Genomic DNA, 22,051 nt, shown 5'->3' with positions numbered 1-22,051 from the left:
GGCACAGCTGGATCCAAACCAATGGGCACAGCTGGATCCAAACCAATGGGCACAAGCTGGATCCAAACCCACGGGCACAGCTGCACTGGGATCCAAACTGGGTGGCCCAAGCCCCATCAGGGGAGCCCCAGAAGCCCCCCTGGCAGGATGGGGGGAGGCTGTGGGGGGTCGCAGCCCCCGGTCGGCTCTGGTTCGTCCCTGCCCCCTAAAGCCCCCCAAACTCTCCCCAAAGGCCCCCAGACCCCCAGGCCACTCTCAGCTTCTCCAATCTCTTTATTCTCCGCTCTGGCACCGCGGCTCCGACCCCCCCGCACCCCAAACCCATCGGAGAGGGGCCGGGGGGGGCCCAAACCTCCCAAAATCCTTCCCCAAAAGTCTCTACGGTGTGAAAAGCGCGGGGGGGGGGCGTGAGGGGAGTGGGGAGGGGGCTGCGGGGGTGGAGGGGTGGGGCACGACCCCTCCCCGCCTGCTTTTGCTGCTTTTCTGACGGGGCGAGTTGGTTTGGTATTTTTTTTTTCTTTTTTTTTTTGACCTTTTCCGCCTTTTTTTCCGGGGGCGTGGCCCTGCTCAGGGCTTGGCCTCCTGCTCGGCGCCGTTCTCCTTCTTGATCTCCTCCTTCTTGATCTCCTCGTAGAGCGCCGCCTCCCCCGCGCCTCTCTCTGGCCCGTCCCCGCCCTTGGCGTTGGGCACCCAGAGCCCCGAGTCGATGCAGCGCTGCATGTGGTACCTGGCCTCCTGAAAAGGGGCACCGGGGCGTTTGGGGACAGCCTCGAGGGGTCTGGGGACACCCCGAGGGGTTTGGGGACAGTCCAAGGGGTTTGGGGACAGCCCAGGGGGATTTGGGGACATCCTCGAGGGGTTTGGGGACACCCCGAGGGGTCTGGGGACATCCTCGAGTAGGTTGGGGACATCCTCGAGGGGTTTGGGGACAGCCCGAGGGATTTGGAGACATCCTCGAGGGGTCTGGGGACACCCCGAGGGGTCTGGGGACACCCCGAGGGGTCTGGGGACAGTCCAAGGGGTTTGGGGACAGCCCAGGGGGATTTGGGGACATCCTCGAGGGGTTTGGGGACACCCCGAGGGGTCTGGGGACATCCTCGAGTAGGTTGGGGACATCCTCGAGGGGTTTGGGGACAGCCCGAGGGATTTGGGGCTCCCCTGAAGGATTTCAGACCCCTCCCGAGGAGTTTTTGGGGTACAAAACTCACGGTTGGGTCCATTTTGCTGATTGTGTCCTGCAGCATCTGAACGTCTTTGACATCGAAGCATTTCTGCAGCTCCTGCTGGGCCCAGGGACTGGTCAGTGGGGAGCGACTGGGATGGACTGGGAGTGACTGGGATGTACTGGGAGTGACTGGGATCACACTGGGAGAGACTGGGATATGCTGGGAGTGACTGGGATGTACTGGGAGTGACTGGGATACGCTGGGAGTGACTGGGATGTACTGGGAGTGACTGGGATGTACTGGGAGTGACTGGGATACGCTGGGAGTGACTGGGATACGCTGGGAGTGACTGGGATGTACTGGGAGTGACTGGGATGTACTGGGACCCAACAATCCCCACAAGGAAACACCCCAAAACCTCAAACCACCCAAAACTGGGGGATTGAGCCTCAAAACCAGACCCGCACTGGGACTGACTGGGACCAACCCGATCCCACCAAGATCCCCCAAACCTCCAACGCCCAAAACCTCATGACTTAACCCCAAAACCCCCTCAGAGTGGGGAGCCACTTGTGGGAGCCCCGAAATGCCCCAAACCGAGGGTTTTAGCCCCAGACTCACGGCGGGCAGGGACTCGTAGACCTCGACGGGGTCGAGCCCGCCGGGCCCCAGGCGCTTCTGGCGCTCCTCCTCCTCGTACTCGCGCAGCGCCTTCTCCAGCCGCGCCCGCGCCCGGCCCCGCACGCGCTCCTTGAACGCCTCCAGCTCCTCCGTGAAGCCCTCCAGGTACTGCTGGTCTGCCGTCTGGGGGCAAAGGGGGTTTGGGGGGGATGCAGCCCCAAATCCACCCCCAAATCCAGCCCAAATCGACCCCCAAACCCATCCCAAATCCACCCCAAAATTCACCCCAAACCCATCCCAAAATTCACCCCAAATCCACCTGGGTCCATCCTGTCCCATCCCGCAGAGCCAGGAATGTCCCCAGAGAGTTGGGGTGGAAGGGAAGGGGAATTGGGGGTAAAGGAAGGGGAATTGGGGTTTGTGCCTCAAAGTGGGGTTCTGATCCCTGATCTGCAGCCCCTGAGCCCCCAATTCCACCCCTAAACCCCCAATTCCAATCCCACACCTTCATTTCCACCCCTGAGCCCCCAATTCCAACCCCAAACCCCAAATTCCACCCCCTGAGCCCCCCTTTTCCACCCCCACCCTATTCCTTCTCCCCCTCAAACTCCTCCCCTGGTCAAACCTCACCAAAAGGAAAAAACATTGAGGCTAAACCCGTGGAAACTGGGGTGCACCAGGCCCCAGGGAGGGGTTTTGGGGGGTCTGGGGGGAATTTTTACCTTAATTTTGGTGAAGAACTGCCGGAAGCAAGCCCTGGGATCCACCTTGAGGCTCTTGGCCAGCTCCAGGATGAACTGCATGACGATGGTCTGGTGGGCCACCTGCTCCATCAGCGCGTGTTTCTGGGGGAAGAGGGAGTCAAAGTCCTCAGAACTGCCCAAAATCCCCCTCCACCCAACCCCTTCTGGGGGGGAAAGAGGGGATTTGGGCCAGGGAATCCCTGCAGGGGCTGGGAGTGTGTGTTCAGGGCCCTGGGTTGGATTTGATGATCTTTAGAAGCTCTTTGATCCCAAATCAAACCCCAGTTCTCAGGCTTTGGTTTTTTCTGGGCTCCTCATCCCAGGTGAACCCTGGAGCTGCAGGAGAGGGGCCTGGGGGTGAACTCCTCTCCAAACAGGCGTGGGAGCCTTTATAGGATGGTTTAAAGATCTTTTTCCCCCTCTCCTGTTTATAATTCCCAAAACCTCTCATTCTTCTGGCAGGAAAAACAGGATAAAACCTAGAGAGGTGAGAACAGGCAGCTGCAGCCTGGAAAAGGGGGATTTTACCCCACTTTCCCCCCGACTCCTCACCTCCTCCACCTCCAGGTCGATGCACCAGATGACCAGGTAGTTGGCTGTCTCCTCGCAGACCAGGTGAGGGTTGTCTGACAGGTACTTCTGGCTGTCATCCCAGCGCCTCAGCATCCCTGCCAGCAGCACAGGGGGACTCACCCTCCTGTCCTTAATGAGGGAACCCCCTCTGAGCCCCTCAGGAGCAGGGTGGGCACGAGGGAGGGCACCTCCTCCTGAAATTTAACTGAACTGCCCCAAAACTGTGCTTCAGAGGGGGGAAAATGGGGAAACCACACAAAATCCTCCATTTCCAGCAGAGTGAGTGGATTCCAGGGTGCTCCCAGCACAGGGAGAGGGGTTCCCAAGATTGGAGACCCCCAAAAAGCTGCTCCCAGCTCCCCAAAGCCCCCCTAAACCCTGCTTCAGAGGGGAAAAAATGGGAAAATCACACAAAATCCTCCATTTCCAGCAGAGTGAGTGGATTCCAGGGTGCTCCCAGCACAAGGGGGGGTTCCCAAGCCTGGAGACCCCCAAAAGCTGCTCCCAGCTCCCCAAAACCCCCCTAAACTCTGCTTCAGAGGGGAAAAAATGGGAAAACCACACAAAATCCTCCATTTCCAGCAGAGTGAGTGGATTCCAGGGTGCTCCCAGCACAAGGGGGGTTCCCAAGCCTGGAGACCCCCAAAAGCTGCTCCCAGCCCCCCAAAGCCCCCCAGACCCTCACCAAAGTGTTTGATCTGCTTCTCGTATCGCTCCACGAAGGTTTTGTGCTTCTTCTCCTTCTGCTCCTCCGTCTCCTCCTTCTCCTCGGGCTTCACGTTGAAAACGCTCTGGGGACCCGAAGGAACACAGGGAACGGTTTGGGGGGAAACCTCACGGATTTGGGGCTGGTTTTTTGGGGGGGTCCTGACTGATTTGGGGTCAGATTTTTGGGAGGCCCCTCACGGATTAGGGGGCAGCTTTTTGGGGAGCCCCTCATGGATTTGGGGTCGGTTTTTCGGGGACCCCTCAAGGATTTTGGGCCAGTTTTTTGGGGTGTTTCCTCCCCAAACCCCACCTTGCTGAAGCCGTCCTTGCTGAGCGTGTCCACGTTCCAGGGCATGTTCTTCTCCTTCTTCCTCAGCTCATCCAGCTTGCTCTCCCAGCTCTTCTCCTCGTTCCTCAGCTGCTGGGCCTCGGCCTGGAGCTTCTCCAGCTCCCCCCTCCCGCTCTCGGGCTCGGCCAGCTCCAGCTCCTTCATCCTCTTCTGGCACTCGGCCAGCTTGCGCTTGCACTCGCGGCAGCCTTTATCCAGCTCGTCCTTCTCCTTCTGGAACTGCTCCATGCGCTCCACGCGGGCCTGGGGGGCACCCACGGAGCTGCAGCCCCCCACTCTGCCACCCCGGCTCTGCTGGGTGGGGAGGGAGCAGCTTTTCCCTGGGGACTTGGGGGGCAGCTCTGGGGGTCCCTTGGAGGTGTCACTGCCCCACCCCGGGGCACACAGAGGGGTCTGGGGGGGCTGAGCCCCCCGAGGGGCTTCCCAAGGGAAGGAGAGGCCCCTGGGCGGGGCAGGGATGGGGGAACGGGGGGCACAAGGATGGGGTGTCCTAGGGTGGGGGGTACAGGGAACGGGGTGTCCTGGGCACAGGAACCCCAAATTCATATTTGGGGTGAATTTTGGGGTGGATTTGGCATGAATTTAGGGTGGAATTGGGGTGGGTTTGGGGTGGATTTGGGGTGGGTATGGGGGGTCCTGGATGGGGTGCCCTGGGATGGGGACAGGGAATGGGGGCACAGGGAATGGGGTTTTCTGGGATGGGGGGACACGGAATGGGGTGCTCTGAGATGGGGGCACAGAAATTGGGGTGCCCCGGGATGAGCCCACCGGAACGCGGGGAGCCCCCGCCCCACGGCGGCCCCCGGAGCTGGGAACAGGAGAACGCCACCTCTTCCCCGTTCCGAGAGCCCCCCGCCCCACGGGGGTCCCACGAACAACCGAAGCCCCGCTCCCCGCCTCCCCCGTCCCCCCGGGAACCCCGGGCCCGGTCGCCATGGGAACGGGCCTCGCGCGGAGCGCCAGGCCCCGGGGGCGCGGCGGGGCGGCCGAGCCGCACCTGATGCCGCCATCGGAAGAGGCTGGCGGTGTCGATGTTGGGGTGAGTCTCGTCCTCATCGTCCGAGACCTCGATGTGGTCCCACACGCTGTAATCCACCATGGCGCGGCCGCCGCGACCCTCCGCCACCCGCCCGGCACGGCCGCTTCCGCCCGCGCCTGACGCACTTCCGCCCGCGCCTGACGCACTTCCGGAGCCGCGCCGGCCCTCCTGAGCCCGCGCAGAGCGCGCGTGAAGCTGCCGCGGCCGGTTCAAAGATGGCGGCGGACTTAAAGAGACACGAACACCCCCACACGCGCCGTGTCCGTACAGAGCGCTTCACCCGCGGGTCTAAGGGAGGTAATCAAAGGAATAGCGTCTTTTCAACTATTTTAAAGGTTTAAACTGAAGGAAAAGTATGCCTCCTCCATGATTTGAAGAGGTTTAATTGACTAGGAATCACTACTTCCTATTATTTTAGGGATTTAGGTAAGAACAAATCCAACTTTTTCCTTGTTTAAATAGATAAATTGAGGAGGAATCTCTGTTTTCCGTCGTTTTTAAGGGTTTAAATTGAAAGAAGCCTCTTTAGGGGCCGTTTTAAGAGTTCCATCAACAAGGGCCCTCTGGTTTAAGGAACCTGATAGGGAAAATAGTGTCAAAAAGCCCCAGAAATGGTGTTTCTTGAGGGAACACCAGTAAAGGGAGGAGGAAGTCTCTTGGGAGGTTAAATTGAGAGAAAATTCCATAAAAAATTTTAAATTGAGTAGGATCCTACATTTCAAGGGTTTAAATTGAGGGAAACTCCAGGTTTTTCACCATTTTTATTTTGGGAGGAAACCCCCTTTATTGATAAGTTTAGGGCTCTAAACATAGAAGGAACCCCTTTTTCCATTTTTAAGGCTTAAATTGAGGGGGCAAAATCCATTTCTCATAATTTCAAAGGGTTTAACTAAAGGAGTTCCCTTAATTATGAGGGGAAAAGTGCAGGAAATGTGAGGGAGAAAAAAGGCGGGAAACGTGAGGGGAAAAAGGGCGGGAAATCTGAGGGGAAAAAGGGCAGGAAACGTGAGGGGAAAAAGGGCGGGAAAGGCGAGGGGAAAAAGGGCGGGAAACGTGAGGGGAAAAAGGGCGGGAAAGGCGAGGGGAAAAAGGGCAGGAAACGTGAGGGGAAAAAGGGCGGGAAAGGCGAGGGGCAAAAGGCAAAACCAAAGTAATTTGTAGGGTACTCACCCACCTCTGCTGCCCCCCAGCACCGACCCCCGTGGTTTAAAACACCCAAAACACCCCACAAACAGCTCAGCCCCCCAATATCCCCCCATAACAAATCTCCAGCACTGAGTCCTGAGGCTTTATTAGAAGATTTTATGGAGGTAACACACGACCCCCCCTGAAATCAGCTACAAAAATAGAAGTGCTAAAATTCCCCCAAAAGGTACGGGGGCAAGGTCCAGGCCCCCCAGAACGAGGCGGGGAGCTCAGGTTTGTAGTGTTTGGAGCGGGGCCAGCCCAGAGCGAGGGGGTCTGGGGTGTCTGGGGACCCCCTCAGCTGGAGGAGGCGGCGCGGCCGTGAGGGGCCCGCGCCCGCCGCGCCGCTGTGGCCAGGCGCTGCTGGGCCAGGAAGGACTGAGCGCAGCCGGGGCCGGCCCGCGCCGCCGCGCCGCCCTCGTGCCGCTGCAGCGCCAGCCCCTGAGGGGACACGGGGGTTACCGGGGCTCCCGGGGGGTCCCGGGGCTGTCCGTCCCCGCGGCCCCGCGCTCACCATGTTGTACCAGGCAGTGACCAGCAGCCGCTCCTCGCGCTCCCGCTGCGCCCGGCTGCGCTCCCAGTCGTTCTGGGGGTGATCGGGGGGGCTCAGCTGGGGATGGAGACCCCCGGGACCCCCCCAAACCAGGGTGGTTAACCCCTCACCTCCAGGTGCCGGATCAGCGCGTCCTTCTCCTGCAGCTGGTTCCGCAGCAGCTGCAGGACGGGGGCCAGGGGGGGAGTCCCAGGGCGGTCCCCAAGGGGTGCTGAGGGCTTCTGGGGGGGCGACCTCGTGGAACCTCTAAATCCTGATCCCACAGCAGGAACAAAGAGGGAGGTTAGCCAGGAAGGACCCCCAAACCCATCCAAATCTTCATGGGGAAACTGAGGCACAGCTCATCTCCTGCCCCCTCCCTGCAGACATCACCCCCCAGGATCCCTATACAAACCCCAATCTGGGGTACCCCAAGATTTTTCCCCCAGGATTCCCCACACCCTGGCCCCTCCCCAAATTCTGATGCCCACTCCAGACCCCTTCATACCAGCCCTGGAGAGCTCCAGATCTTCCTCCTCCTCCTCTCCCTCTGGCAGCTCATCCCTGGGGGAGGCAGGGGGTGGTCACAGGTGGGGGATGCTGGGAGGGCTCCCCAGATTCCCCCTACCCCCCAAAAACTCACAGGTCCTCGGGGGACTCCTCCAGCAGCACCAGCTGGGGGGAAGTGAGAAAGTTTGTGAAGCAGGAACTCTGAAATACCCCTAATAAAACCTGCCCCCCACCCAAAACACTGAGACCCTCCCCAAGACACCGAGACCCGCACAATGAACTGGGGACCCCCCCTTGGTGTTGAGAGACCCCCCCCCCAAAACCTCCCTGGTCCCCCCCTCACCTCCTCCTGGGGCCTCCCCTGCGCTGTCCGAGGCTCGGCTGCCTCTGCGGCCTCCAGCCTGCAGGTGTGGGGGGCCATTAGGGATTGGGGGGCTCGTTAGGAACTGGGGGGGTCTCAGGGGTCTTTTGAGGACCCCCAGACCCCCCAGTTCCCCCACCTGTGGCGGAGCTGGTCCCGCTGCAGCCGCAGCCGTCGGTTCTCGCGCCGCAGCCGCGTCACCGTGTCCCTGCGGGGGACACCGGGGTGCTCGTGGGGGGCCCCACAGCAAACGGACCCCATCTGTGTTTTTGGACATCTCCATGGACTCACCTGAGCTCTGCAGGAAGGATCTCAGCCGCCAGATTCTGGGGAGGGGCTGGGCCCCCCTCCAGCCCTGCGTCTGGGGGGGTAAGGATGGATTTTGGGTATGGGCACAGCAGGTGACACCCCAAAATTGTGCCCTGCCCACCCAAACCCCCTGGAGCCCCCCAAAGCCCGCAGCCCAAAGTGGGGCTCTCTGGTGTCCCCTGCGAGCATTGTGCTGGCTCAGGAGCGTGTCCCCGCCTGCCCAGGTGTTCTGTCACCTGCCGGGGTGCTCTGTGCCCCCCAGCACTCACCTGCCCGGCTCAGGTAGCTCTGCTGCACCTGCACACAGCGCAGCTCCTCGTTGGCCTCGCGCAGCGCGTCCCGCTCCTCCAGCAGCCTCTGCGGGGCACAGGGGGCTCAGGTGTGCCCCAGGTGCGCCCCGGGTGTGCCCCACGTGCGTCCCCAGCCTCACCTACCTCCTTCTCCTGGCTCAGGGCCTCGAATCGCTCCTGCAGGTGCCGGAACTCCAGGTGCCACTTCTCGGCCCTCAGCGCTGCCTCTGCCTGCTGCCCGCTGAGCTCCTCCACCTGCGCGGGGACACGGTGACACCCCCGGGCATGGGGACACCCCCGGGCACGGGGACACCCCCAGGCACGGGGACACCCCTGGGCACGGGGACACGGCCACCGTGGCCACCTGCCCGCACCCCCTCACCTGCTTGCGGGCGGCCTCCAGCTGCGCGCAGCCGGCCTGGGCGCGGCCCAGCTGCTGCTGCAGGTGCGCGGCGCGGCGCACCTGGGCGGCGTGGCGCTCCTCCAGCGCCCGTGCCCAGCGCCGCAGCTCGCCCGCCGCCGCCGCCCGGCCCCGGTACGTGGCCACCGCCGCCTCCAGCCGCCCCGCCCGTGCTGACGATGCCCTGGGGACAGGCACAGTGGGCACGGTGACGTCCCGCAGCACCTGAGCCCAGGTGCGCCACACCTGAGCCCCAACACGCGGCCAGCTGCCTGTGCTGGCACTGCTCTTATGGTGACACTGCGGGAGGTAGAGCCTCCCAGGAGCCCCCAGGCTCACCTGAGCAGGTGGCCAGTTTACCTGAGCAGGTCTATCTAAGCTCGCCTGAGCAGGTGCCCAGTTTACCTGAACAAGTGCCCTGGCTCACCTGAGCAGATCCATGTGGGGTCACCTGAGCAGGCGTCCTGGCTCACCTGAACAGGTGCCTTGGTTCACCTAAACAGGTACCCTGGCTCACCTGAGCAAGTGCCTTTTGGCTCACCTTTGTAGGTGCCCAGCTCACCTGAGCAGGTCCATCTGGGCTCACCTTGCTAGGTGCCCAGCTCACCTGAGCAGGTCCATCTGGGCTCACCTTGCTAGGTGCCCAGCTCACCTGAGCAGGTCCATCTGGGCTCACCTTGGTAGGTGCCCAGCTCACCTGAGCAGGTCCATCTGGGCTCACCTTGGTAGGTGCCCAGCTCACCTGAGCAGGTCCATGTGGGCTCACCTGGTAGGTGCCCAGCTCACCTGAGCAGGTCCATCTGGGCTCACCTTGCTAGGTGCCCAGCTCACCTGAGCAGGTCCATCTGGGCTCACCTTGGTAGGTGCCCAGCTCACCTGAGCAGGTCCATCTGGGCTCACCTTGGTAGGTGCCCAGCTCACCTGAGCAGGTCCATGTGGGCTCACCTTGGTAGGTGCCCAGCTCACCTGAGCAGGTCCATCTGGGCTCACCTTGGTAGGTGCCCAGCTCACCTGAGCAGGTCCATCTCGTCGCGCAGTGCCCGCGCCTCCCCGGCCAGCCCGCTCAGCTCCTGCGCCCGCGCCTGCAGCCCCCGCGCCTCCTGCTCCAGCCGCGAGCAGCGCGCCCGCAGCTCCTCCCTGCCGCTCTCCAGCCTGCAACGGCACCCCCGGCCTCAGGTGAGGGCTGCAGGTGAGGGGGGCGCCGCAGGGGGCGAGGCCTCACCTGTAATTCTCCTCCTGCAGCTCCTCCACCTGCGTCTGCAGCCGCAGCAGCTTCTTGGCGGCGGCGCCGGCGCCGTCGGCCTCGAGCTGCTCGCGCAGCGCGCGGTTCTCGGCGGCCAGGTGTCCCTTCTCCTCCAGCAGCGTGGCCACCTGCGGCGCCCAGGTGTGCGGGAGGGGCACCGGGCCGCGGGACCCCCCCCAGGTGTGCAGGGTTCCCTCCCAGGTGTGCCACTGCTCACATGAGCTGACGGACAATCCCCTCCCGCTCCCCCTCGGGTGGAACCTGGGGGGACCCAGGATTTGGGGCGCCCCCAGGTGACTCCAGGGGTGCCCCCAGGTGCCTCCAGGCCTCACCTGCTGCTCCAGCTCGCGGCAGCGCTGCCCCGACCCCTCCTCGGGGGGCTCCTGGCTCAAGAAGTAATAGCGGCGGGACTGGGGGGGCACAGGGGGGCTCAGACAAACCCTGATCCCCCCAAGTTCCCCCCGAGACACCCCAAAATCTGCCCCCCCCCCCACCTGAGTGTCGAAGTTCCCGTAGGTCTCAGCCGCCATCGGCTCCGACGGCTCTGGATCCAAGAGCTGCCACAGGGAGGGAGAAATTGGGGTTGGGGGGGGGCTCAGGGGGGGCTTCAGGCTCCCCAAAAACCCCAGGGGGTCCCCAAAACTCCCCCGAGACCCTCCAAGCCCTGTGGTCCCAAACTGTCCCCAAACCCAACACGCAGTGACCTTCCACAGGAAACCCCCCCAAAATCATCCCCCACGCCCCCCAGGGACCCCCCAAAAACCCTCAGGGACCCCCAACCCTCCCCAGGGACCCCCCAAAACCCCCAGGGACCCCCGACCCTCCCCAGGGACCCCCCAGGTGCTCCCACCTCCTGGATGGCCGTCATCACCTCGTGCTGCACCGACTCCTCCAGCGTCATGATGCGCTGGATGTGCTCTGGGGGGCGATTTTGGGGGGTCAGGGGGGCGTTTCTGGGGGGTCCCAGGCCCCCCCGGTCCCGCACCCACCTTCCCGGCGCTCGCAGCTGACGGCGCAGCCCAGCACCAGTCTCACCAGTTTGCCCAGTTGCTCGGGGTCGCCGTGCCGGGCGGCCGCCGCCACCTCCGGCACGTGCTGCTCCGCCACGGCCTGGCCCAGCACCTTGGGGAGGGGGCCCGGCGTCAGAGCCCCCCGCCCCGGGGAGCCCCCCACCCTCAGGGACTCCCCAAAGCCCAGGGGAGCCCCCCGACCCAAAACAAGGGGGTCTTTAAAGATGGGACCCCCCCCCCACTCACATCCTGCCAGTACTCCAGCACGCTCTGCAGCACCTGGCGCAGGTTGTTCACCTGGGGAGGGGGGCACAAGGTGGGAACCCCCCCCCCAAAACCCCCAAATTCTGCTCCCACCCCCACTGCCATGCTCCTTGGGTACCCCAAAACAGGCTCTCCCCAAAGACCCCCAAAACTGGCCTCCCAAAAAGGCCCCCCCAAAGCTGTCACCACAAAAATCAATGTCCCCCAAAAGCCCCCCAAAAGCCCCCCCAAATCAGTCCTCCCCAAACGTCCCCGCAAAAGCCTCCCCAAAACCAGGACCCCAAAATCACTCCCCAAAATCAGCCCTGCAAAACCCAACCCTCCTTAATCTGCCCCCCCAAAAAAATTCCCCCAAACCAGCGCCCACCCCCCAAAAGGAGCCTCACATCGTGACCCCCCCACCCCAAATCACGCCGCCCCCCCAAAGCGAACCCCAGATTCTGACCCCCCAAAGACCCCCTCCCACCCCAAATCACGCCGCCCCCCCAAAGCGAACCCCAGATTCTGACCCCCCAAAACCCCCCCCCACCCCAAATCACGCCGCCCCCCCACCTTGAGGCGCGCGCTGCCCTCGGTGTCCCCCCGGATCCGGCCCAGCCACGTCTCATCGAACCAGGAGGGGTCACTGGGGGGGTCCCCAAAGTCAGCCCGGGCCCCTCCGGGGGTTCCCAAATCCCGGGGTCCCCGCCCCCCCAATAACTCACATTCTGTGCAGGACGTGCGCCAGGGTCACCCCGCTGGCCAGGTCCGGGGGGGCCGCGCACGGAGAGGGGGGGTCAAAGGTCTGCAGCTGGGGGAGGGGGCAAGGGGGGCGTCAGGGACACCCCAAAACCGGGCACACCCCAAAACAGCCCCAAACAGCCCCCCCGGGGGGTCAGGGACACCCCAAAACCGGGGACACCCCAAAACAGCCCCGAACAGCCCCCCCGGGGGGTCAGGGACACCCCAAAAGCCCAAGGAGCCCCCCCGGGAGACCAGGGACACCCCAAAACCCCCGGACGGCTGCACAATGTGGGGGTCAGGGCACCCCACAACCCCCCCAGAGCCCCCCCAGACCCACTGGGGGGGCCCAGAGCGGGGTAGGGATCACCCCCCCCAAAAAAAAAAAACACCTGAATTTGGGGAGGGGGCAAAGGGCGCTGGGACAGGGACAAAGGGCGGGGAGGTCACAAGGGCTCGGACACGTCCCTGGGGGCGGACAAAGGTCACCGGCGGGGGGGTGACAGGGACCTGGGGGGGTGACAGGGGTCATGGGGGCGTCAGGGGGTCCCGGGGGGTCACAGGTGCCCCGGGGCCACCAAAGCTCCCGAAGCCGCAGGAAGCGCCCGGGGCTCCCGGGGTGGTCCCGGGGGGGTCCCGGTGCCGATCCCCGAGCACGGGGGGGGGTCCCGCTTGAACCGGGGGGTCCCGGGGGGGTCCCGCCCCCCTTACCCAGGTGAGCAGCGCCCCGCACGCGTCCCGCCCCGCCGCCATGTCCGGCCGGTCCTCCAGGGACACCGGCCGGTCCTCCAGGGGCACCGAGCCGCGCCCGGAGCGGCCGCACCTGGCCCCGCCCCCCCCGCCCGCCACACCCGCCGCGGCCTCCGGACCACAGAGTCGCACCTAGAGCGGCCGCACCTGCCCACTTCCGGCCGCGCCCCTTCCGCCTCCCTCCGGCCACAGAGACGGGCATAGAGCGGCCACACCCGCGCGCCACGCCCCCTGGCGGACACGCCCCGGGCGGCGCCGAGCGCGGTCCGCCAAGGCCATAGAGTCGCGCCCTGAGCGGCCCCGGCGCGGCCCCCGGTGAGTCACGGCCGCGTCCCGCCGCCCCCGCGGCCGCGCCCGCCGGGCCCCGCCGGCCCGGGAGGGTCAAGCGGGGCCGTTCTCGCCGCGGGGCAGCGGCGGCGGCGACGCCCGCGCTGCGTCAGCGCTGAACCCGACGGCCTCGGCGGCCAGAACCCCCCCGGTGCTCCCAGTATGGTCTGGGGGGCATCCCAGTGCTCCCAGTATGGTCTGGGGGGGCATCCCAGTGCTCCCAGTAAGGTGCTGGAACCCCTCCCAGTGCCCCCAGTATGGCTGTGGGGACATCCCAGTGCTCCCAGTATGGCTGTGGGGACATCCCAGTGCCCCCAGTATGGTCTGGGGGGCATCCCAGTGCCCCCAGTATGGTCTGGGGGGCATCCCAGTGCTCCCAGTATGGCTGTGGGGGCATCCCAGTGCCCCCAGTAAGGTGCTGGAACCCCCCCCCCCAGTGCCCCCAGTATGGCTGTGGGGACATCCCAGTGCCCCCAGTATGGTCTGGGGGACATCCCAGTGCCCCCAGTATAGCTGCGAGGGCATCCCAGTGCTCCCAGTTGAATCTGGAACCCCCCCAGTACTCCCAGTACGGCCCTGGGGACATCCCAGTGCCCCCAGTATAGGCCCAAGCCCCCCCAGTGTCACCCCAGCACCCTCCCAGTGCTCCCAGTTTGGCCCTGGGCCCTCCCCCGCCGGTGCCGTGCCCCCCCCGGACATCCGGGCCCTCCCAGCCTGAAACCCCGGTGGCGGTTGGGGCCGTTGGGGCCCCCAAAAGTCACATTGTGGGGGGGGGGGACACCCCGAGGCCTCCCTTGGAGCGGGACCCCTCCCCAGTGCCCCCCGAACCCCCCAGTGCCTCCCTGGAGCCGTGTCCCCCCCGGGGGGGGGGTCACTTCGGGGGTGACACCGGGAGGTCACGGCGGGATCGGCCTGAGTCACGGGGAAGGAGAAGTCAGGAGGGAAAACCCAGCCCCAAAATCCCCTAAAATCCCCTCAAATGCGGGAGGGGAGGAGGGGCCTGTCCCCCCCGGGAAGTCCCGGGGACCCCTGTGTCCCTCCCCCAGCACGTGCACACCCCTGTGCGGGCAGGGACACGTGGGGACACACTGGGGACACACCTGGGCACAGCCCCCCAGCCCTGGCTGCGGCCACCGGGGGTCCCAGGACCTTTTTGGGGTGGTTAGGGGGGGTCCTGAGGTGATTTTGGGGGGTTCTGGGGTGCCTCACGTAACTCACATGGGGACACAGAGGGGACACAAGGACACAGGTGTGAGCTCAGGAGGCGACACGCGTGTGGGTGGCCTGGCACGTGACCCCCTGGCACACACCTGTGCCCCCCTTGCACACCTGTGTCCCCCCTGGCGCTCACCTGTCTCCCCTTTGCACGCTCGGCCTGCTTGTCACCCCTGAGCCCACTCCTGCTCACCTGCCCCTTCCTTTGACCTCACCCGACCTCTCCTTGCTCCCACCGGGCCCCCTCTCCTCACCTGGCCCTTCCTTTGCTCACCTGTCCCCCCCCTCCTCACCTGTCCTCCCCTTTCCCCACCTGTGCCCCCCAAATGCTCCCAGGCCCCGCCCCCTTCCCGCTGGGGGCGTGTCTATGCTGAAATGGGCGTGTCCGTGCAGGAGGGGGCGGGTCCCTGTGGAAGGGGCGTGTCCTCCGCCCCCCCAGCCAATGGCGGCGCGTTTCCGCCGCGCGCGGCCATAAAGGCGCGGGGCCGCGCGGGGCCGCGGGTTCGAGTCCCGCCGCTCCCGGATGGAGCCGCCGTTCTACCGCCCCGCGCCCTTCCCGGGCGGCTTCTGCCGCGCCGAGCCCGACTACGGCGCCTTACCGGGGCCGCTGCCGCAGGGCGCCCCGCAGGAGCCCTTCCGCGGCCTCAAACCGGCGCCGTGCCCCGACGGAGCCTTCTTCGGCAGCGGCGCCGCCACCGGCGGCTTCTTCTACCCCGGTCCCGGCGAGCGCGACGCTTTCAGCGGCAGCTTCGCCCAAGCGCTGGACGAGCTGCACCAACCGGGGCCGCCCAACGTGGCGCTCCCGGAGCCGCCGGCACTAACGACCACGGCGGCGGCGGCGGGCATGGGGGGACCCTTCCCGGGGGTCCCCGGAGCGGAGGCGGAGGCGGCGGAGCCGGGCCCGGACTCCCCGGAGCGGCTGCAGGCGGAGCGGCGGAGGCTGCGGAACCGGCTGGCGGCGAGCCGGTGCCGGCGGCGGAAGCTGGAGCGGATCGCGCGGCTGGAGCAGCGCGTCCGGGGGCTCCGCGCGCAGAACGCCGAGCTGGCGGACACGGCGGCCGTGCTGCGGGCCCAGGTGCGGCGGCTCCGCGGCTCCGTGCGGGACCACGCGGGCTCGGGCTGCCCGCTGCCCCCCGGAGCCGCGCTCGGCTTCTAGAACCGGCACCGAGGGGGCTCCGGGGCAGCGCCGGCTCCTTCCCCGGGGGGCGACCCCCGCTCCCGGCTGGGCACGGAGCGGCAGGACACTGGGATGCTCCGTGGGACCCCCACGGACACGGAGGCACCGGGATGCTGCGTGGGACCCCCACGGACACGGCCCCCGTGGGCTCAGCGAGGGGGGCACCGCACGAGAGACCCCCCCCCCAACGTGGACCTGGAGGGGCTGGGGACCCCTGAAGGGACTCCCGGGCTGGGCCACCCGGTAACGGACCGCCCTGAAGGGACCGGCAGGACCACCCCACGCCCCCCAGGGCAGGACCCTCGGGACCGGCGGGAACGGGGCCTGGGGGGTGCGTGGGGACCCCCAAAGAGGGCCTGGAGCCCCCCCAGCTGGGCCTGGGGACCCCCCGGTTCTCGGGGAGGGGTCGGGCCCCTCCAAACCGGGGATTCCGCGGGAGGGGCCCAAAGGGTGTTCGGGGGGGGGGGAACCCCCCGGTGACGTTTACAGGCCCCCCCCGGTGGGGAGCGGCCCCCGGGGACCCCCCAGTCCCGGGGCGGGGGGCGATTCGTTGTCGCTGCTGACTTTTTTGTACATTTGTATTTAATTATTATTAATAATAATAATGATAATTGCGGTAACGGCTCTGGTCGTTCTGGACCGGGGGCGGCGGAGCCGTGCGGGTCCCCCCTCCCCCTCCCGTGGGAAGCCCCCCGCGTGCACCGGCGTCAACGGAAGTGGGCGGGGCCGGGGCTTTCCCCGCTGACGCAACCGTGCCCTTATTTGGGCAGGCGGGAGAGGGCGGGGCCGTTCCGGGAACCCCCTCCCGCGCTGCCCGCCACCGCCCGCCCCGGGGCCGCGCTTCCCGGACGGACCGGGGGGGTCACGAGGCTTCCGGGACCTTCCCGGGACCCCCTACCAGCCCCCGCCATCCCGGGGAACCCCCGGACACTCCACCCCGCGTCTCTCCCGGTGCTCCGCCGATCCCGGGAGTCTCTCCGGCCCCGCCGGGGGGGCATCCCGGCCCGTTTAACCCCGCCTCCCTCCGTTAAACCGCGCCCTTTCCGTTAAGCCCCGCCTCCCTCCGATAAACCCCGCCTTTTCCTTTAAGCCCCGCCCCCGCGCAATGGCGCCACAATATACTGACCCGCCCCGCTAATCCCCGCCCCTAAACAAAGCCACGCCCCGTTACGCAGCACCCGCCCGGTGATTGGCGCTAATAGTGGCCCCGCCCCTCGGCCCCGCCCCCAGCCCCGCCCCGCCATGGCGCTCGCCGCGCTGCAGCGGGACCCGGCGGGCGGCGGCCGCTTCGCCTCCGCCGTGCCCGGCCCGTGCCGCGCCCGGCCCTGCGCGCTCGGCGTGGACGAGGCGGGCCGGGGGCCGGTGCTCGGTGAGCCCGGGAGGGGAACCGGGGGGAGCCGGGCCGGGGCGGCTGCACGGGGCGCGGGGAGGGCCCGGTGCACCGGGGACTGAGTGTGAGGGTCCGGGGGTTCAGTGGAGAGGGTCCCGGTGCCCCGGGGGTTCGGTGGGAGGGGTCCCGGTTCTCCGGGGGTTCAGTGGGAGGGGTCCTGGTGTACCGGGAGTTGAGTTTGGGGGTCGGGGGGTTCAGTGGGAGGGGTCCCGGTTCTCCGGGGGTTGCCTCCGGGGCTTCCGGTGTACCGGGGGTGTATTTTAGAAGTCCCGGTGTACCGGAGTTTAGGTGGAGAGGGTCCCGGTGCACCGGGGACTGAGTGTGGGGGTCCGGGGGTTGAGTCGAGATGGTCCCGGTGCCCTGGGGGTTGCGTCCGGAGGTCCCGGTGCACCGGGGGTTCAGTGGGAGGGGTCCCGGTGCCCCGGGGTCCGCTCTGACCCCCGTGCCCCCCAGGCCCGATGGTTTACGCTGTCTGTTACTGCCCCGAGGACAAACTGCCGGAGCTGGAGGCGCTGGGGGTGGCAGGTGGGGCCGGCCCGGGGGTCCCGGGGGGGTCCCGGGGGGTTTGGGGGGTCCCGAGCGAGGGGCTCGGAGCGCTGGGGGTCCGGGGGAGTCACAGGAGCGGGGGGCTTGGGGGCTCGAGAGTGTGTTGGGGATCCCGGGGAGAGTTGGGGGTGTCCCAGGGGGTCCCAGGGGTGGGTTGGGGGTCCCGGGTGGGTCCCCGGGAGAGCTGTGGGGGTCCCGGGGGGAGCTGGGGGGGTCCCGGGGGGAGCTGGGGGGGGGGTCCCGGGGGAGCTGGGGGGGATCCCGGGGGTCCCTCACCCCGCCCGCCCCCCCAGACTCGAAGACGCTCTCGGAGGCGGAGCGGGAGCGGCGCTTCGGGCTCCTGGAGGCCGCGGGGGATTGGGTGGGGTGGGCGCTGCAGGTGCTGCCCCCCGCCCACATCTCGGCCTGCATGCAGCAGCGGTGAGACCCCCGGCGTGCCCCCCACCATCCCGGGGGGCCCCGACCCTCGGGGAGCCCCCCCTGCGCCCCTCCGGGTGCCCCCGAGCCCCCCGTCCTGGCTCCCCCCAGTTTGGGGTGCTGGGGGGGGTGGGCTTCCAATTTGGGGGTGACGCCCCCCCGACCCCCCCCCAGAGCCAAGTACAACCTGAACGAGCTGTCCCACGACACGGCCACGGAGCTGATCCAGTTCGTGCTGGACTCGGGGGTGCAGGTGGCCCAGGTGGGGTTTGGGGGGGGCCAGGTGGGGTTTGGGGGGCCTGGAGGGGGTTCAGGTGGGATTTGGGGGGGCCCAGGTGGGATTTGGGGGGCCTGGAGGGGGGTCAGGTGGGATTTGGGGGGGCCAGGTGGGATTTGGGGGGCCTGGAGGGGGGCCAGGTGGGATTTGGGGGGGCCAGGTGGGATTTGGAGGTGGCAGGGGTAGGATTTTGGGGGGCCTGGGGTGACTCGGGGGGGTCCCAGGGTGATTTTGGAATCCCACGGTGACTCGGGGGGATTCAGGGGGGTTCTAGGGTGATTTGGGGGGGTCCCGGGGTGATTGGGGTGGTCCCGGGGTGACTCGGGGGGTCCCGGGGGGGTTTTGGGGTCCCGGGGTGATTGGGGGGGTCCCGGGGGGGGTTTTGGGGGGTCCCGCGGGGGTTTTTGGGGGTCCCGGGGTGACTCGGGGGGTCCCGGGGGGGTTTTTGGGGGTCCCGGGGTGATTGGGGGGGTCCCGGGGGGGTTTTGGGGGGTCCTGGGGGGGTTTTGGGGTCCCGGGGTGATTTGGGTGGTCCCGGGGTGACTCGGGGGGTCCCGGGGGGGTTTTGGGGGGTCCCGCGGTGACTCGGGGGGTCCCGGGGGGGTTTTGGGGTCCCGGGGTGATTGGGGGGGTCCCGGGGGGGTTTTGGGGTCCCGCGGTGGTTTTGGGGAGTCCCGCGGTGGTTTTGGGGGTCCCGGGGGGGTTTTGGGGGGTCCCGCGGGGGTTTTTGGGGGTCCCGGGGTGACTCGGGGGGTCCCGGGGTGACTCGGGGGGTTCCGGGGGGGTTTTGGGGGGTCCCGCGGTGGTTTTGGGGGTCCCGGGGGGGTTTTGGGGGGTCCCGCGGTGACTCGGGGGGTCCCGGGGGGATTCGGGGCCCCAGGTGCTGGTGGACACGGTGGGGCCGGCCGACAAGTACGAGGCGAAGCTGCGGCGGCGCTTCCCGGGGCTGGGGGTCACCGTGCGCCCCAAGGCCGACGCGCTGTTCCCCGCCGTCAGCGCCGCCAGCATCTGCGCCAAGGTGGGGCTGGGCCCCAGCTGACCCCCGACCCCCGAACTGACCCCCCCGACCCTCGAACTGACCCCCCGACCCCCGAACTGACCCCCCAGCACCAACACCCCCAAACCCCCAACTGACCCCCCCAAACCCCCGAACTGACCCCCCAAACCATGGAACTGACCCCCCGACCCCCGAACTGACCCCCCCGACCCCCTAACTGACCCCCCGACCCCCGAACTGACCCCCCAAACCATGGAACTGACCCCCCGACCCCCGAACTGACCCCCCGACCCCCGAACTGACCCCCCGGACCCCCGAACTGACCCCCGGACCCCCGAACTGACCCCCCAAACCATGGAACTGACCCCCCGACCCCCGAACTGACCCCCCCGGACCCCCGAACTGACCCCCCCGGACCCCCGAACTGACCCCCCAAACCATGGAACTGACCCCCCAAACCATGGAACTGACCCCCCCAGACCCCCGAACTGACCCTCCGGACCCCTGAACTGACCCCCCCGGACCCCCGAACTGACCCCCCGGACCCCCGAACTGACCCCCCAAACCATGGAACTGACCCCCCAAACCATGGAACTGACCCTCCCCCAGCACCAACACCCCCAAACCCCCAACTGACCCCCCCAAACCCCTGACCTGACCCCCCCAGACCCCCGAACTGACCCCCCGGACCCCCGAACTGACCCCCCAAACCATGGAACTGACCCCCCAAACCTTGGAACTGACCCCCCCCAGCACCAACACCCCCAAACCCCTGAACTGACCCCCCCCAGCACCAACACCCCCAACTGACCCCCCCAGACCCCTGAGCTGACCCCCTGACCGCCCCTCCCTTACCCCACATCTCAGCCCCCAGACCTCTGGCTTTTGGGGGGGGGGGGCAGGACCCTCCTCTCCCCCAGCGCCCCCCCAGCCCCTCAGAGCCCCCCGTGCCCCCCCAGGTCGCCCGGGACCGGGCCGTGCTCCACTGGAACTTCGTGGAAGATTTGGGGGACCCCGACCGCGATTACGGCTCCGGATACCCCAACGGTGGGGGGGGAGGGGCGGGTTGGGGAGGGGGCGGTCCCGAGTTTGGGGTCCCCCTGACGCCCCCTCCCCCTTTGCAGACCCCAAGACCAAGGAGTGGCTGAGGAGGAACCTGGAGCCCGTGTTCGGCTTCCCGCAGCTCGTGCGGTTCAGCTGGGGCACGGCGCAGGCGCTGCTGCAGCGGGGGGGGGGTCCCGGTGCAGTGGTACGGGGGTCCTGGGGGTCCCGGTGCAGTGGTACGGGGGGCACGGGGGGCACGGGGGTCCCGGTGCAGTGGTACGGGGGGCACGGGGGGGTCCCGGTGCAGTGGTACGGGGGGCACGGGGGGTCCCGGTGCAGTGGTACGGGGGGGGTCCTGGGGGTCCCGGTGCAGTGGTACGGGGGGCACGGGGGTCCCGGTGCAGTGGTACGGGGGGCACGGGGGTCCTGGGGGTCCGGGTGCAGTGGTACGGGGGGGCACGGGGGGTCCCGGTGCAGTGGTATGGGGGGGCACGGGGGGTCCCGGTGCAGTGGTACGGGGGGCACGGGGGTCCTGGGGGTCCCGGTGCAGTGGTACGGGGGGCACGGGGGTCCTGGGGGTCCCGGTGCAGTGGTACGGGGGGGCACGGGGGGTCCTGGGGGTCCCGGTGCAGTGGTACGGGGGGTCCTGGGGGTCCCGGTGCAGTGGTACGGGGGGCACGGGGGTCCTGGGGGTCCGGGTGCAGTGGTACGGGGGGCACGGGGGTCCTGGGGGTCCCGGTGCAGTGGTACGGGGGGCACGGGGGTCCTGGGGGTCCCGGTGCAGTGGTACGGGGGGGGCACGGGGGTCCTGGGGGTCCCGGTGCAGTGGTACGGGGGGCACGGGGGTCCTGGGGGTCCCGGTGCAGTGGTACGGGGGGCACGGGGGGACCGGTGCAGTGGTACGGGGGGCACGGGGGTCCCGGTGCAGTGGTATGGGGGGCACGGGGGTCCCGGTGCTCTGGTATGGGGTGGGGGTGTGTTGGGGGGTACAGGGGGTGCATGGAAGGGTCCCAGGGGGTACAGGGGGGTCCTGGGAGGACACCGGGGGGTTCTGGGGGGTTCTGGGACTCCTGGGTGTGGGGGTCCAAGGGGGGTGGTCCCCGTGGGCGCGCGGGGGGGGTCAGGACGGGGGAAACATTCCCCTCCCGCCCCCCCAGGGCTGACGAGGACCCCCCAGAGGACCCCAGCGCCCCCCCCTCGGTGCTCTCCTACTTCGCCCGGAGCCCCCCCCGGCGCCCCCCCCACCGCTTCTTCCAGGAGCGCAGCCTGCGGCCGCTGGCCGAGCTGTGACCCCCCCGGAAAGGGGGACCCCCCCCCAAATTGGGGACCCCCCCCAACCAGGCACCCAGAGCGTTGTTTTTTAATAAAGCATTTCTAAAACACCCCAAATCTCCTTTTTTCCCACCCCCGGGGGGTCGCTCATGTTGGGGCTGGGGGGGCCACAGGGACCCCCGGAGCTGAAGGGATCTGGGGGGGGTCGTGCCCCCCGTGGGGGGAGGGGAGCCCAGGTGCCCCCCCCGGGTTCATCAGCCCTGGGCAAAGGCCCGGAGAGCGCCGCGGCCTCAATCCGGGATTAGGGAATGGCCGGGGGGGCACCGGGGGTGTCCCGAGCCCCCCGATGTCCCCCCGCGCCCCCGTTTGGGGCCGGTTTTTGGGGGGTTTCAGCGCCGGGGGGGTCTCTGACGGGGCGGGGGGCGCGGACCCCTCCTCCCGCCGTTCAGCACCGCGGACAGCGGGACCGGCGCGGGCGGGGGGGGGCACCGGGACCGGGCGGAGCCGCCCCGCCGCCGGGGGGCGCCCTCGGGGCCGGGGCTGGGCGTGGCCGGGGCGTGGCCCAGGGGCGTGGCTCGGGGCGGGGCCTCCCGGGGGTCCCGGGCGATGGCGGAGG

The 22,051-nt window shown here is 67.8% G+C and overlaps 3 protein-coding genes across 3 annotated transcripts; 1 reads left to right on the top strand and 2 right to left on the bottom strand.

Annotated features, from left to right (window-relative positions):
- Positions 1–255: 255 nt before the first annotated feature.
- On the bottom strand, positions 256–5,332 carry CDC37 (cell division cycle 37, HSP90 cochaperone). Its single transcript, XM_059872071.1, has 8 exons — positions 5,158–5,332; positions 4,122–4,403; positions 3,789–3,894; positions 3,083–3,198; positions 2,510–2,632; positions 1,788–1,970; positions 1,209–1,280; positions 256–735 (listed from the first exon to the last, which is right to left on the bottom strand). Exons 1-8 carry the CDS (start codon positions 5,257–5,259, stop codon positions 568–570), a joined length of 1,152 nt encoding a protein of 383 aa, XP_059728054.1. The 5' UTR covers positions 5,260–5,332; the 3' UTR covers positions 256–567.
- Positions 5,333–6,474: 1,142 nt separating this feature from the next.
- HOOK2 (hook microtubule tethering protein 2) lies at positions 6,475–12,855 on the bottom strand. Its single transcript, XM_059872069.1, has 21 exons — positions 12,735–12,855; positions 12,008–12,093; positions 11,856–11,928; positions 11,286–11,336; positions 11,019–11,151; positions 10,880–10,947; positions 10,524–10,586; positions 10,362–10,439; positions 10,009–10,157; positions 9,798–9,938; positions 8,769–8,970; positions 8,531–8,641; positions 8,366–8,453; positions 8,079–8,148; positions 7,927–7,995; positions 7,770–7,827; positions 7,560–7,591; positions 7,425–7,480; positions 7,048–7,190; positions 6,899–6,970; positions 6,475–6,825 (listed from the first exon to the last, which is right to left on the bottom strand). The coding sequence occupies exons 1-21, from the start codon at positions 12,774–12,776 to the stop codon at positions 6,682–6,684; spliced, it is 1,929 nt and encodes a 642-aa protein (XP_059728052.1). The 5' UTR covers positions 12,777–12,855; the 3' UTR covers positions 6,475–6,681.
- A 3,869-nt stretch (positions 12,856–16,724) lies between these two features.
- On the top strand, positions 16,725–21,545 carry RNASEH2A (ribonuclease H2 subunit A). The gene is given in 9 exon segments (XM_059872102.1): positions 16,725–16,861; positions 17,336–17,407; positions 17,722–17,848; positions 18,020–18,107; positions 19,003–19,140; positions 20,079–20,166; positions 20,244–20,347; positions 20,349–20,368; positions 21,321–21,545. Coding segments are annotated over 9 exon segments (897 nt in total). The 5' UTR covers positions 16,725–16,734; the 3' UTR covers positions 21,454–21,545.
- The last annotated feature ends 506 nt before the right edge of the window (positions 21,546–22,051 follow it).

This window comes from Haemorhous mexicanus, chromosome 34 (assembly GCF_027477595.1).
Source record: "Haemorhous mexicanus isolate bHaeMex1 chromosome 34, bHaeMex1.pri, whole genome shotgun sequence".
NCBI classification, from domain to species: domain Eukaryota; kingdom Metazoa; phylum Chordata; class Aves; order Passeriformes; family Fringillidae; genus Haemorhous; species Haemorhous mexicanus.
This window is presented reverse-complemented; position numbering and strand designations above follow the sequence as displayed.